Raw genomic sequence first — 15,933 nt, 5'->3', positions numbered from 1 at the left:
GAAAACCGCTGTGTGAGTTCGAAAAGTGAGTTACAGAATCGCAGGGCAGGCCTGTAGTCACTTTGATTAGTGATTAGTGCAGGTGATTAGTTGGCTGCCTAGTAAAGTGATTAGAACCGTGTTCTATTTTTTTGCGAGTGAACTGCGAGTAGTGACGTCGCGTGCCCCTCCCTTCCCCCTCACTCGCAGCGTGCCTGCCAAACTATCGACAACTGAATTTACTTAACAGAGCCACTACACATTGGACACTACTTGCACTACACACCTGCACTAATCATTTTCAATTAGTAATCACTTGCACTCGCACTAATCAAAGTGAATAATAATTCTAATTATAACACGCCGTTGTATTAGAATAAAAAAGAACGGTGTCAGGCGCAGAAGTCTGATCACCTGCATGTCTACAAAAAAAAAATGATCACGGAACAGATAAAATGGGGGGCCCCCTTAGAAAAAGTGCGCAACTGGTTGGTTTATAACAACGGAGGGGCGTAAATATAAAAAAGATGAGGATATCCTCATAACCAAGGTGATCCTTTTGTGACTGAAACACGAAATGGGGTTGTACATACTTTTTTTTTTTTTTTTAAAGACAATTCACACCAATTGACCTAGTCCCATGCTAAGCTGGTGAAGCTTGTGTTATGGGTAGTAGGCAACGGATATACATACATATTATAGATAGATAGACATATAAATATATATTTAAACACCCAAGACCTAAGCACAACACCAAATGCTCATCACATCGATGTTCGTCTCAGCCGGGGATCGATCCCGGGACCCATGGATTCGCAGTCAGGGGTACAAACCACTAGACCAATGAGTCGTCAAACATATGTCAGTTTGTTTTTTTTTATGTACACTTCTAATCACGTTACTATGCAGACAACTAATCAGCTGCACTAATCAGTAATCAAAGTGTATACAGGCCTTTAAATAATTCGTCGAACCATTTTCAACAATTAATTATAATCTAATATATAAAATTCTCGTGTCGCGGTGTTTGTAGTTAAACTCCTCCGAAACGGCTTGACCGATACTCATGAAATTTTGTGTGCATATTGGGTATGTCTGAGAATCGGACAACATCTATTATTTAACACCCTAAATGTTAAGGGTAGTCCACCCCTAATTTTTTATTTTTTATGATGTAACATTAAAAAAATACATACAACCCCTAATTTTCACCCCTCTACGATCAACCCCTATTTTTTTTTATAAATAATATACATGGCAAAACGACGTTTGCCCGGTCAGCTAGTACATATCTATTACTACTAAATATTTCTACACATATACTAGATTCAAATAAATTAAATTATCTAGATAGTAAAGCAATATCTTATGCTACGTTCGCCCTTTCTCACTCTCTTTCAATCGGTCTCAATCGCTCTCTCCCTTTTCTTCGACAAAAACGCTGCACATCATCGTGACGGTAATATTATTATTATTGTTTCATCCGTAAAAATTTTACCTTCATGCCCCTAAAGAAGTTTCACTTCAAAAAGCTTAAGTTTAGTCTCTACCAGCAGTGCGTACGTTGAAGTACGTGCACGTACGCATTATAGTGATGATATAATAATATTTTTCTATTGACCGTCATAAATATGCCACATCTAGTAAAAAATCTAATTCGAACATCCGTGTTTTGCTTGGTTGACTGATCAAGTTTATTATGTCTACCCACATTTTGGTGCTGTTCTGTTTTGTTATTTTATATATGTACCTACATCTGTGCGCTCTTATTTCTAATCTTAGTTTTAAATATGTGTTTCTCAGTAAGTGAATTTTGTATGCAATTCTTATGAGAAATAAAGTTATTCTTAAACCTAAAAAAAAAATAATATGTTATCCAAATTAAAAGTAGATGTCAATTGTCTTATCACATACCTTTATATGTTTGGCGAAATATGCTTTATTATTGAATTTCTTCTTGCAAATATCGCAGATCAATATTTGGGAATTGTGCACTTTAACTGTGGAATAGTTACTGGAATCACTAAATGTTCTATTGCATATTTCGCATTTGTATACTGGAAGACATTCATGCAACCGCATGTGGCCCTTGAACCTGGAAAATTTCGTCTGATTATAATTTTTGATTATGATGACTATTTAAATGTACGAATTAGGGAGCATTCAAGTATTACGTAACGCAATTTTTGGAGATTATTGACCCCCCCCCCCCCCATGTAACTCGCCGTAACGTTTTTCAGTACCCAAGTATAGTAAAACATTTTGTGACCACCTAGTGACTCTTTAGTTACTATTATGTGGTGTAAGTCGAAAAAAATATTAACAATAACGCGTAATTTAATCCCCGCCCCGCATCGTAACGTTTTACAAAAGGGGTCCTTTTCCCCCCTCCCAAAATACGTTACGTAATACTTGAACGCTCCCAAAGGAGATGGTTCCAAGATAGAGTCTGCGGTAAGAGAACTGTCTAGGGTTTGAGGTCGCTACAGTAGTCCCTTTTTGTGTTGACAACACTTACATCACTATAGTTCGATAGTAATCTTGATACTTACTATACCACTTTTAATCTTACTTAATTTTTATTATTGTTATACCGTTTTCATATAATTTAATTGCTATGCACTTCTTGTGCTAATGTTATCTAATTTTATATTTATAATTAGTCGTAAAAAATACATGTAATATACAACTCACTTTCCCTTCTTCCTGTGTGTTTGGTTCCCTTCATCATCGCTATTAGCATCGGTATTTAAAGTTACATTCGGTGTGATGGTGATGAAATGCGACTGAAATTTTTAAGGTTTAACTTAATCATAGGTTTTAACAGACATGACTGACGAAGGCAAGCGGTCGGATGAGATGTCTTTGATCTCTTGGAAGATGGGATGTCTTTGATCTCTTGGAAGATGGGATGTCTTTGATCTCTTGGAAGATGGGATGTCTTTGATCTCTTGGAGGATGGGATGTCTTTGATCTCTTGGAAGATGGGATGTCTTTGATCTCTTGGAAGATGGGATGTCTTTGATCTCTTGGAAGATGGGATGTCTTTGATCTCTTGGAGGATGGGATGTCTTTGATCTCTTGGAAGATGGGATGTCTTTGATCTCTTGGAAGATGGGATGTCTTTGATCTCTTGGAAGATGGGATGTCTTTGATCTCTTGGAAGATGGGATGTCTTTGATCTCTTGGAAGATGGGATGTCTTTGATCTTTTGGAGGATGGGATGTCTTTGATCTCTTGGAAGATGGGATGTCTTTGATCTCTTGGAAGATGGGATGTCTTTGATCTCTTGGAAGATGGGATGTCTTTGATCTCTTGGAAGATGGGATGTCTTTGATCTCTTGGAAGATGGGATGTCTTTGATCTCTTGGAAGATGGGATATCTTTGATCTCTTGGAAGATGGGATATCTTTGATCTTTTGGAGGATGGGATGGCCTTTGGTATGTGGATTTGGAATATTGTAAATACTGAATATTTGTGTGTTGAAAACAAATATTTAGTTTGAAGAAAATATATCTATGATTGTGTCATACAGATAAAATATATTTGCTATAGTGTATATTCTGGTATTTTTTGTACTGATGTCATTTTCATGTCTATTAGTGATATATTGTTTAGACTTTTTATTACTTACATCATAAGCTGAGTTGTCTTGGTGCAAATTCTCACTTTGACCGGTTAAATCGAATTCATTTATTTCTCTCTTAACATAAACTTCGTTTTCACCGACATTAACATCGACATGATATAAACTTCTGATATCCGATAATTTTAAATCCATTTCCGGATCAGCTTCTTCCTTTATTGGAACAGCATCCCATGGGATATCGATTTCGACAAACGTCTCTACATTTTTTTCTACCTTTAAAGGATCTGATACTTCAGATTCTTTTGGAGTAATTTGTTCTAAATTATCAGATATATCTGCCGGTCTACCGACTCCTTTATTATTAATTGTATTTACATTATTTGTCGTCATACTTTGTGTACTTAGAATTCCAAATGTAGATTCCATGGCGACATTCAGTTCACTATTAGGTTCCCTTTTAATTTCTTCAATACCTAATACTTTATCATTATTAATTCTGTTCCCATCTGAATGGCATTCTAATACGTCTTTTGTGTCTTTAGGTATTTGGATTACCATCGTTTTACATTCGAAATAATTTTCTGGTGTAACAGTATGTTTTGTTTTAGATGTTTGTAATTCAATTTCAAGTGGTTCGGATTTAATATTAGCAATGACACAAGGGAGATCGTCGTTAGGTGTGTCATCAGATGGTATAACAATAACTTCAGGCACTTTATCAATGATGATGACATCATCATCTCTATCATTCACCATATCTTGAGTATCATGAGGCAATAGTAAAGTATTTATTTGACTATCAACCGGTGCTGTAAAATTAAAGTTTTGAATAATGGATAGAAACAGGAAGGATGTAATTTGATTTATTATATGGTAAAATTTATGTTTTACAAGAATACTCACAATCATGTTTGGCTGGCATAGATTTTAATCTACCCACTATGGTTTTTGGGACGGAAATCTGAAATAAAAAGTATTTTGATTGATTAGGGCACACACCACATGAATTTATGAGCAAATTAAAATGAATGTGCATGTATTGAGCTGAAGGCAGTATAAAATATAAATACCATACTCCAATAGAGAATTGAAGGATTTCAAACAACTCACATATGGAACAACTAATTAAATAATATTCTCAAAACTTACCTGTTCATGTTGTATTTTATCACAAATATTATTAGATTGAAAATAAATTTCAGTAGATTTTTTTATTTCCCTCCAACTTATTATTTCATGCTGTTTTTCCATTGTAATCTCGTCAACATTCTCTGGTTCTATCTTAATGTCAACAAAATTCATAGGCATAGTATTACTTTGGCCTGGATTTATTTCCCCAATGGAATTTGTGTTTGTTTGAACAGATTGAGTAGCAATAGCTACTGCAGGTAGTCCTGTTTTATTTCTTGCTAATGTACTCTCGACAACACTGAAAAAAAAAAAGTGCGTGTATTTATGTACGCGCGTAAGAAGTTATACTTCTTTGGCACTATTAAAAATAGATTTTGATTTCATGCAAATAATTAATTAATTAATTAGCACTGGTGGTAGCTAACCGAAATGATGGCACAAAAGTCCTTATTTGTGAAGTTGACCGTGTGGATAAAATCTCAGCCATGGATGATCCTTCTACTTGTGAAAGCATTTTTTTTCGCAGCCTATAGGCACGATTACGTTCTGCTCCTGTTTTTCTTCTTGGCTTGATTACTGACAAGCCTAGACGAGCTCTTTCAGCTTCCTTGGCAGCTTTTTTTCGTTGGTAATAGTTTTTACAATGTTCCGCATTTGTTTTACCCATCTTGAATTCTGAAATAGAAATTGAATAATACCATTAATAGTCATCAAATGTAAGCGAAAAAACTCTTAGATTGATAAATAAGAATGATAGTAAAAAATTAGATATAAAAATTAATTAAAAATTGACATTTAATAATTCAATTATATATGTAAGGAAAACAAACTCTTGTCTATATTGTATTTTATATAAACTCTTTTGTAATGTTGACTTTGCCGTCTGATCAACGATGTTTAATTTATGTCACTTGACATAATATATGTAAATTATTTTAATTTTTTCATTATATTATTTTACTTTATGAAACCTAGAATATAGACTTTTAATGTTGTTTCTTTTGTATTCACAGTTGAGTGAATAATTTGTAAATATATATTTTTTATTAAATGGAAATTAATAGATATTTCTTTTGTAAATAAATCTTTTGTATTCACAGAGAAACGCAGTTGCACCTTATTTATTCCCAGTATAAGCGATTGATACTATTTGTCTACTTTTCAATGGTATTTTAAAATTATAATACATTTTTTATTATAAATTAACTTAAGTCACTCAAAACTTATTTGCTTGCAGGTACACACACACAGCGAGCAATATCTCATAATAAAGCCAGTGTATGAAGTATATCTACATAGAGAATCTAAAACCTTGAATATACATATCTTAAAACTGCTTGTGGAATTGTTAAGTTTAAACAAATTTAGTATTATGTTTAGACCATTCAACCCAAAACAATCTGTTAATAAAAAGTAGGATAGGTAAGTAAACAAAAAATCAATAACTAACGTACCCAATCAACACATGAAATCAATAAACAGTTTTTTTATGATAATCAAAAATTAGGTAATATAATAGATTACATTTTCGAATTACCTACACAATTTTTAAGCAAGGTGGAGCTATCTTCGTTTTTCTAAATTTTCTTCCATCATCAATTTTTTATTTCATTTCCAAACATACACAAATTAAATCACATAGTGAATATGTCACAACACAAAATAAAACATGATGAAGATACTTATAATCATAAAGAATGAAAATTCTTTATTAAACCTATTCATTGAAAAGGTACGGCAAGCGTTCTAAAAACTGAAACATTTTTGTTTATCTTGTTTTTAAACAGTTAAATAAAAAAGCAAAAATATTGTCTATATTGAAATATCGCTTTACTCCAGAAAATGCAATGTCAATTGCCCGATGTTCATCTTTTTTTTTTTTTTTTTGGAGTTTATGGCCTGGTATCTAGACCTTTAGGCCAAGCCCGATGTTCATCGAAGTTCGATGATCACAGATCATGGATGTTGAAAGCATCGATGTTGCTATACGTCAAATATCGTAACATCGATGTTAACGGATTCGAACATGGATGTTAACTCACGGCCTCCCCAGTGCAACTGACGAAACAAAGTATGTCTTCTATGAACGCATCCACAAAAGTTTATAAAATTTTGAAACCGTAATCATTCATTGCGCCCCGATCGTTCCCTTCATTCGGTCGTTCGAAGGCTCGCTCGGCCTTTCTCTATCAACAAAGAAATAGATTAAAAGGTCTTCTTTATCCAAACTACTTTTCATTCAGTCAGTTGATAAAAAAAATACGTGTGGCACTCGGGGACTGCCGCGGTAAACTTATGCAATATAATTTTTTTTCTTTGTTTTTTGATATTATTTCAAGTTTTTTCTTTGATATTAATTCAATCTACCACTCTACCAGATTCAGACTAACACGCCTATCCGATCACGGTAAACCGATGTGAGACGCAGTATCCGTTCTGTCCCGCTCTAACGCGTATTGGCCGCACCTATATTCCGTCATCGTGTGTTAGGTTTATTTCGTTACGGAATTTCTTGATACGGTCGCCGCGGTCAAAGCCCGCGATAAAATCTATGCAATAGCTTAATATCGGAATATTTAATAATTTGTTTTGTTTCCTAATAAATTTCGAACCATTTCACAGAATTTTTTTTCTTTGTCAATTATTAATGCAAAAATCATTTAGTTTGGTTTTTGATAAATATCATCATGATAAAAGTCATCCGTCAAAGTCAATCAAATCCAAGTACGAGATCTGTCAACCGCTGCTGAGATTTTGTGATTATCTTCTTGAAATTTGTTGTTTTTGTGAAAATGTCGAAAAAGCCACTTCGATCCCATTAACACTTTATTTTTCTCATTAGATGATCACAATATTTTCATAAATTAAATATAATAATCAAGTGGCGCTACAACCTTAAGTGGGTCTTGGGCCTTGGCATCAGATTGCATCCATTTTTATGATTTTTGAAGTTATATATCTTTAGGCGCGTTATGATAAATTGATGAGAGTGAAATTTTATGATGCGCGCGCACCGTGACACAAAATTAACAGAATGAAGTTGCCCACGGAAGATGCTTCGGCATTGGACATAATTTAAAAACAACATTCGAATAATAATAGAATTTATGTTACACTTAATGTAAGAGAATAATAATAAATATTTATTTATTTAATTTTTCAAATGACTCCTTTTCCAGTCTTTGATTATTTAATTGTAATTAATTATTTTCATGCAATCAAAAACTATTTTTAATAACGCCAAAGAAGTATGACTTCTTACGTGCGTACATAAGTACACGCACCCTTTTTTTTAAGGACAAGTAAATCAGCCTTCTGTTCCTGACACAAGTCGATTTTGCCTAAGACATGCCAGTGTTGTTACTTCTCAGGGAGCAAGAAGAACGTCCATTGTTGCACCGCAAATCAATCGTAAGAAGTCAGGCTTAAGAGTCGTATGAACAAGCCACTAAGCCAATAGTTAATTAGTTTATACAATAAATAAATTGCGCCATATATATATAGCATTAGCAAAGGAGACAAATAAAGAACCTCAATTATTGTAAAACGATTCTGGCAAGTACACAGTAGCAGTACGAGTCCCGATCCCGGACACAAAATAATGGCTTCAGCTTGGTAGGCACAGAAGGCTGTTTAACTAATTCACAAGTTCACAGTCTTAGGCTGAATTTAGTCTCACGCTCACTGTCAGCGCTCATAGATCAGCGCGTAGTTCGTCAGCGCTGACGCTCAGCGTGGTTCGTTTTAGTATCGTACTGACCGGCTTACTCGACTTGTATCCACTTCGCGAATTGCCATGACTGTGCACGCTGACGACGTCCGTTCGACACTGCAACGCTCACTGAAAGCAGAGGCGCTCTAGCGATCGTCAGCGCTGACAGGGTGCGTGCTGATAGCTACGCGTCATTCAAAAATGCTTCCTAGAAGTTCATATATCTCGACCATCAGCGCCGACGGTGCGCGTGCGGTCGGCGTGACACTAAATTCAGCCTTAGACTTGAGAGTTACACAGTCAAATTGTTAAATAAAAATGCTATTAGTAAATTAAAATTTTATTGGACAAAATAACATGCAGTGAAATTACAAAAATATTATTTCAATAAACAGAATTTTTCACAATAAATATTGGAATAATGCTTAATATAATATGATTTTAAGGTTCATAGAGAATAGAACAAGATGTCTCCAGCTGTCTAACGCGTGACAGTGACAAAATGCTAGTCTCACAAATGTCAAGGAAGTATTACAAATTTAATAATACTTTGGCCTAAATTTAAATAAAATATTAACAATTTTCAGTGCTCAAAGTGCTGTGTGAATTGGTCTACTCTTTGTTAAGTGCTAAACTAAAACAAATAACACATCAAAAACTTGTCTATTTCGTAGAAATAATTCATTTTATAATTAATTGTATGTCCTATATATAAAATGTGTTCTATGGAATGACAAAAATATAACTATCACTGATAAAAATCTATACAAACTTCATACATTAGTAAGTTAACCGCTTTGAAAAAACCTAAAACGCAGTACGACCCTTCAGATGTAGAGCAATACAAAAATGTACCTATAGTAATAATTATTCTTGGACTATTGGTCATACCAACCATAGAGTGAACTGTCAAATTTATCCACAGATTATTAAGCTAACGAAAAATTACTCTATATTTAAAAAAACTACTCTGGTTCAGACTTGATGACATCGACATCTTCACTATCGGCATTTGTGATATCTGGCGCCTTACTTTTATGCATAGACGCAAAATGTCGTTTCAAATCTGACTTTTTCCGATATTTCGCGTCGCATAAATGGCAGTCTGCCTGAACCTCTCTTTCTCTGTGTACCTGGAAATTGTGTTAATAAACAATTATAGTGCTTTTCATGAAAGAAGTCCCGCGGTGATTTTTGGAACTACATTTGACAGATCGGCAATGTTGTCATTCGTCGATGTTATCAAGTTCGTTTGTTGTGGTAGATTTTTGTGAATTTTTAACTAGCTTAGTGCATTATAAAGATTGATTACAATGCCAAAAGTTGTAAAAAGTTCGGCTCGAGAAATGATATTAAAGGTGAAAGAGTTATGTGAAGCGGAACATAAGAATCAAGGTGTTTTAATACCACTAAACAATGTTCGGAAGAGAGTTGCCGCCATAACAGGTACTTTCTAGAGTTGCCATTTAATAATTTTTTGCTGTATTGATGGGACTTTTATGATATAAATTCGTTTTTGCGACAAAATTGAACAAATACATAACGTGATGAAACTAGGTAACTGAAATTAAAACATATATTACATATTACATAAGCATTATAAACTTAAAGTTATTATTATTTTTAATTTTTCATAATTTAATTGCAGGTGTGTCAGAGAAAACTGTAATCAAGAATTACAAACGAAGGTATAACAGCGGCGTGTACTTCGAAAAAAATTGTAACCCAACAATTATGCAATAAAACTCTGAATAAATTTTTTTTATTGCTTTTCTTTACCCTATTTTCTCATCTTTTCCCTGTAAGTAGGTAGAGCACCGCTAATATAAGTAAATAAAAATATACTTTTTACATAACAGAAATATTGTTTCATCGAAGTATGCAGAAAATAATATTATTTGATAAATTACATCTGCTAAATGTAACTAAAATAGGTAAATTTTTTACTCATAAATGGCAACATTACGTAATGCGATTGTAGCGCCGCGTCTGGGGGACTTCTTTCATGAAAAGGATTATACTTAAAAATTACCTAGTGTTTCCGTTACAGTATGATTGATTTAAAGATAGTTAATTTGAAGGTTGTTAAAATTGCAGAATAAAGAAAAACGCTTTTTACCGGATTAAAGTTATGTATTATTATAAATTTACAACTATTTAACATAATTTTAAGTCACCGTGACCACGCACGCTGTAAAGCACGCGAAACGTCGGATAAATTTAAAATTATGTTAAATAGTTGTAAATTTATAATAATACATAACTTTAATCCGGTAAAAAGCGTTTTTCTTTAAATGTTATGAGTTATGTTAATCAAAGACAATACTAAATTGCAGAATGTTTACAAATTTTTTGTTTAGTAACAACTAAAACTTTCCACTGAAGTATATCCGAACAAATTCGACTAAGGGTTCTTCTAAAGCCCTTACGAGCACTTAGGCATTGAGAGTGTCCATGAAAGGCGGAATCGCTTACCAGAAGAAACTCCTGCTGTTAAAAAAATGTGTTCGTGTACTAGCGTACACTCGTAAGAAGTGAAACTTCTTTATGACGTTATTTTTCAAAAAAATAATTTACTATATGCAACTTTACAGAAATTGGTTAAATAAAGTTAAATTAGATAAAGTTTAATAAAAGGCTTTTATTATCATAGACATAAATACAAATTCTACAATTATTTTATTTTAGTTTATTACTACAAAGATTATTATTGAATTTCATTAATTGTAATAGAATTATTACTATCATTGATGTCGTTATTATATATTTGTGTTATTAATGGCTTATGGTAACTGAAATATATTGTTTACATGAGAAAGTATACTTCGAATCACGCGTGGTAGGGATAAGAAAAAGATGGCGCGTAACGGAAAAATGTGACGCGTAGCGAAAAAATGTTACACTAAATTTTTTTCCAACCCCGATAAAGAAGTTTCACTTCAAAAATAGTTCTTATGCTTACATTCCACATATGGTCCCATTTCTCCCTGGTCGTGGAAAAATGTTGCCTGCACTCTTGACATCTAAACCTCGAGTACATTGAATGGTTTGTCCTGTAGTGTTTCTTGTATGCTGATTTACACACGAATATTTTTTTACACTTGTCACATTTTATTATCGGGGTTTTTTCGTGGTCCTGAAAATGTATTGTGAATTACATTTATTCTAAAATGAAAATCGGGAGTAATTTCCTTCACTTTTTTAAAGCATAAACGAGCCAACATGACGCCCAAAAAGGACAGTCATCGCGGCCCGTAGACACTCATTTTAGTGGGTTACTGGCCATTGAAGGAGATGGCAAGTTTTTTGTTTTAGAAGATTCTAGATAACATGAGTTTGGGGGTGGGAAGTTGGGAATGGTGTTGGTGGGAATCGCTAATGGAGTGAGGTCAGCATTGCCTCGAAAAAGCCAAAAAAAACATCTGCTGTGTTATTTACTGGAACACTTGTGTAAGCAGAACTCTAGCCAGTCCGGGTCATCCACCCTGGGACCTGCTGCAGCCACGCTTTCGCGTGCCCACTACTTAGAGCTGTAGTTGAGCTGAGGATGCAGGGCAAAAGGCGAATATTCTGCGCCTTAAAACAGAATCCACTCAGTAGGTAGGTATAACCACGAACACGAATTGCTTTTTGGAATGTAAAAACGCTTAGCAACGACACTCGACTAGCACAAGCAGAAGCAGAAATGATTAGATACAATCTGATTTTAAGCGAAGTGTGTAGAAATGGTTTTGGTGAACTGAGAACGTCCAAAGGCCTAACTCTTCTATACTCCGGGAAGGAAAATGAGGATGACGACCATTAATATGGCGTTGCTTTGCTCCTCTCTAACTCCACAAAGAGAAGTCTTTTGGACTGGAAACCGATCTCAGACCGAATCATTAGGGCCCGTTTTAACTCAAGAGCCCGGAAGTTCTCCATTGTGTGTACCGCTCCCACCAACCGACTTTTACAACGCTCTAAATGCCACATGTCACACACGTCATGGGGGACCTTAACGCAAAGGTTGGAAGCGAGTCTTCGTCGTATTCTGGGCATCCACTATCCTGAAAAGATCTCTCTCGAACTTAAGGAGCCCTGCCGATAAACCTCGATCAGGGAGCAGATCAAGCGACGCAAATGGAATTGGATAGCCATACACTCCGAAGGGATCCCAGTCATATTCCCAAGCAGGTGCTTGATTGGAACCCGCAAGGAAACGATGCGTGGTCGTCCCAAGTAAACCTGGCGCCGTACAGTCGCAGGCGAGGCAAAGAGAGCCGGAAAGACTTGGAGCGAGGTGAAATACGAGGCTCAAGACCGAACGCGATAGAGACTCACTGTGGACGCCCTCTGCCCCATCTAGGGGTTATGTCTTAATATATTTAAATTACGTGTCACGTTGTTTGTCCGCTATGGGCTTCTAAACTACTGAACCGATTTCAATCAAATTTGCATACCGTGTGCAGTTTGATCTAACTTAAAAGATAGGATAGCTTACATCTTCATTTATACCCGCAATATTATTTTATTGCAAATTATTTGTTTAGTATTTGACAGTCACAATTCTAACAGATGGCGCTGTGTTGAAAGTACCAACGTTTCACATAAGCTACAATTTCATGGCATTACCACCAAAAAAGCATGGTGGATTGGTGTTCTCCAGCCGTTTCTCTTGAATAGTTTACTACTATGTAATATAACAATAACTTTAACCACAGCAACGCTTGGCCGAGTCTGCTAGTATTAATATATAACTTAAGTCAAGATAACATGAAAAAAATTGTAGCGAAACCTTCAATACGTACAAATCACTGGGATGATGTCGTACTCTGAAACGCGCTAATTAATTTATTCCGAAGGATATATACAACTTTTGGACCTTAGCCACTCGTTGGGACTAGTGGCGGATCCTCTAATCGGAAGAAGAGCATCTTCGTTCCACAAAGTCACAATAAAAAACGCTTAAATTTAGTCTCTACCAGCAGTGCGTACGTTGAAGTACGTGCACGTACGCGTTATAGTGATAATAATATAATACTTTCCTTTTGACCTTCATAAATATATGTTATCCAAATTAAAAGTAGATGTCAATTGTCTTATCACATACCTTTATATGTTTGGTGAGGTAGGCTTTATTAGTGAACTTCTTCTTGCAAATATCGCAGATCAATATTTGGAAATTGTGCACTTTCTTATGTTTGGAAAAGTTACTGGAATCACTAAATGTTCTGTCGCATATTTCGCATTTGTATACTGGAAGACATGCATGCAACCGCATGTGGCCCCTGAACCTGGAAAATTTCGTCTGATTATCTAATATATAAAATTCTGGTGTCGCGGTGTTTGTAGTTAAACTTCTCCGAAACGGCTAGACCGATTCTCATGTAATTTTGTGTGCATATTGGGTATGTCTGAGAATCGGACAACATCTATTTTTCATCCCCCTACATGTTAAGGGTAGTCCACCCCTAAATTATTTTGTTTTAATTTTTGGATATTTTCTTTTGTTTTTATTTTTTTATGATACAGCATTAAAAAATACATACAACCCCTAATTTTCACCCCTCTACGATCATCCCCTATTTTTTATTATAAATGATATACATGGCAAAACGACGTTTGCCCGGTCAGCTAGTAATTCTATATTATTTTTATAACTTTTCGAGCTTTTAAGCATTTTATTTTTGCTCTCAAACATGTCAATTAAAATAACATTAGAACAAGAAGGCACAATGCTACCAGATCACTGCAACTTTCTTCTAATCGAGTAGCCCGCAATATAGCACACAAGTCCCCAGGAGAACGAAGAGAGAAAAGAAGATGAACAAGGAAAGATGATGTAACCATTATATAATTGCAAAATCTTACAAATGTTGATTATTGGCTAATTATTATTAACAGGATGTGTATGTGATTAGTGCCTAGTGCTAAACAGACTCTAATTAACTTGCGATATTTGTTTTAAAATAAGTGTTGTTTGATGATTTGCTTTTTTAAAAGAGTACCGAGAGTGTTTTACGCCGGCTTTTTCTCTCGGCCTACACCCTCTGTCTTCTTTGCCGATGAGAAGGAATTAATAATTTAATGACGGAATAAACTCAAACTCAAAATATCTTTATTAAGTGGGTAACCGAGTATACTTTTGAATTGTCAAGTTAAATTTATCGTAAATTTACATTTACTACCAGTTCGCAAGTCAAGGGCGTAGAGCGGGTAAGAAGAACTGGCAAGAAACTTTCCGCCACTCTTTTTAATCGCCAAGTATTGTCATACAAATTGTTTGAACTGGAGCAAATCAATCCCAAGGATTAGGATCATTTAAGTAGTCCTTAAATTTATAAAAAGCTTTGTTTAATTTTCGTTTAACTAGGGCTTTAATAAGCGATACCTGTATCTTATATTGCATAATAAACATATTTTATTTTTTGTTTTATTTATGAATTTATTTTCTCAAAATCAATAATCTTCAAACGCCTCGCACAAAAATGTACTTACATATCAATTTTCTCGAACACGTCCCCACAAATTTGACATTTCAAACCGTTGCAACGGGTCTTGGTTGAGTAAGCATTTTTAAGAAAGTGCTCAATTAAATGTCGCTTGCAGTCATTTCGTCTATTAAAATACCGCTCACATAAAATACATACACGGAAATTCTTTCTCTCAACATCCATCAATTTTTCTGGGTTCATGAATAAACCTAAAAAGAATTTTTTTTTAGTGAAACTTCTTTAGGCGTTAGGTAAATTTTTACGGAAACGTCACGAAGATGTGCAGCGTTTTTGTCGAAAGGGAGAGAGCGATTGAGACCGATTGAGAGAGGGCGAGAAGGGTGAATTACTTTATAGAAATTATATTTTTAAAATTAAAATTTCATTAAGAGAATTTATGTTATACATATTAGTATTTAATATCTTATGCAAAATAATTTATTGAACTCTCAAATGACGAATTGTAAATTAAAATGCCACGTGTTCTTACTATAGAAGAAATAAATTTAAAAAAGTAATTTTTTTTATTCGACACTTTAAATATTTTAATGACAATTAAATTAAATTCCTAACATATCTTCCTTTTTCCCTCCCTCTAAGTCTCGAAAATGTATAAATATGAACAAGACTTAAAAATTTGTTTGCCAAAGAAGTTTCACTTCTGACAAGTGTAACTTTGTACGCACGCACTTTTTTTTCATAGAACAGGAGACAAAAAGGCAAGAGTGTCTGATGTAAAGTGATACCGCACTGGCAGATAGGTCGCGATGGCCTTTAAAGAATTGGTAGGCTCTTTTCTTGAAGGACCCTAAGTCGAATTGATTCGGAAATACTTCAGTGGGTAGCTAGTTCCACATAGTGGTGGCGGCAAAAACTAAATAATAAAACGCTCAGTTGTGGACGGACTTCGAGGTGATACGGAACTTCGTATTCCTCGCCGTCCGACGTCCGAACAATAATTATAGATAACATAAATTTTAATTATGAATAAAAAAAGACAAAAAAACAACTTCTTGCCCGGCTCAACGAATAAGTATAGCAATACAGC

At 34.6% G+C, this 15,933-nt stretch overlaps 2 protein-coding genes across 14 annotated transcripts in view; both read right to left on the bottom strand.

Annotated features, from left to right (window-relative positions):
• LOC125061088 overlaps positions 1 to 6,551 on the bottom strand; it is a 112,731-nt gene extending 106,180 nt beyond the window's left edge. The window contains exon 1 of the mRNA XM_047666240.1: positions 6,242 to 6,551. The gene's annotated coding sequence lies outside the window, so the exon portion shown is untranslated. The remainder of the gene's footprint in view (positions 1 to 6,241) is intronic.
• LOC125061092 overlaps positions 1 to 15,933 on the bottom strand; it is a 34,415-nt gene that overhangs the window by 7,796 nt on the left and 10,686 nt on the right. For 9 of the 13 annotated variants that reach the window (XR_007118975.1, XR_007118977.1, XM_047666280.1 and 6 more), the window contains exons 7-8: positions 2,674 to 2,765; positions 1,894 to 2,074 (exon numbers count right to left, since the gene is read on the bottom strand). Coding sequence is in view for 10 of the 13 variants with exons in the window: in XM_047666280.1 (XP_047522236.1) it covers positions 1,894 to 2,074; positions 2,674 to 2,765 (273 nt within the window). In the remaining 3 variants the exon portion in view is untranslated. Of the gene's footprint in view, positions 1 to 1,893; positions 2,075 to 2,673; positions 2,766 to 3,614; positions 4,379 to 4,472; positions 4,531 to 8,756; positions 9,546 to 11,374; positions 11,549 to 13,501; positions 13,700 to 14,889; positions 15,095 to 15,933 lie in introns of those variants that run through there. The other 4 variants (XM_047666285.1, XM_047666278.1, XM_047666286.1 and 1 more) reach the window with 4 other exon arrangements.

The sequence above is a fragment of the Pieris napi genome, chromosome 23, assembly GCF_905475465.1.
Source record: "Pieris napi chromosome 23, ilPieNapi1.2, whole genome shotgun sequence".
Classification (NCBI taxonomy): Eukaryota; Metazoa; Arthropoda; class Insecta; order Lepidoptera; family Pieridae; genus Pieris; species Pieris napi.
This window is presented reverse-complemented; position numbering and strand designations above follow the sequence as displayed.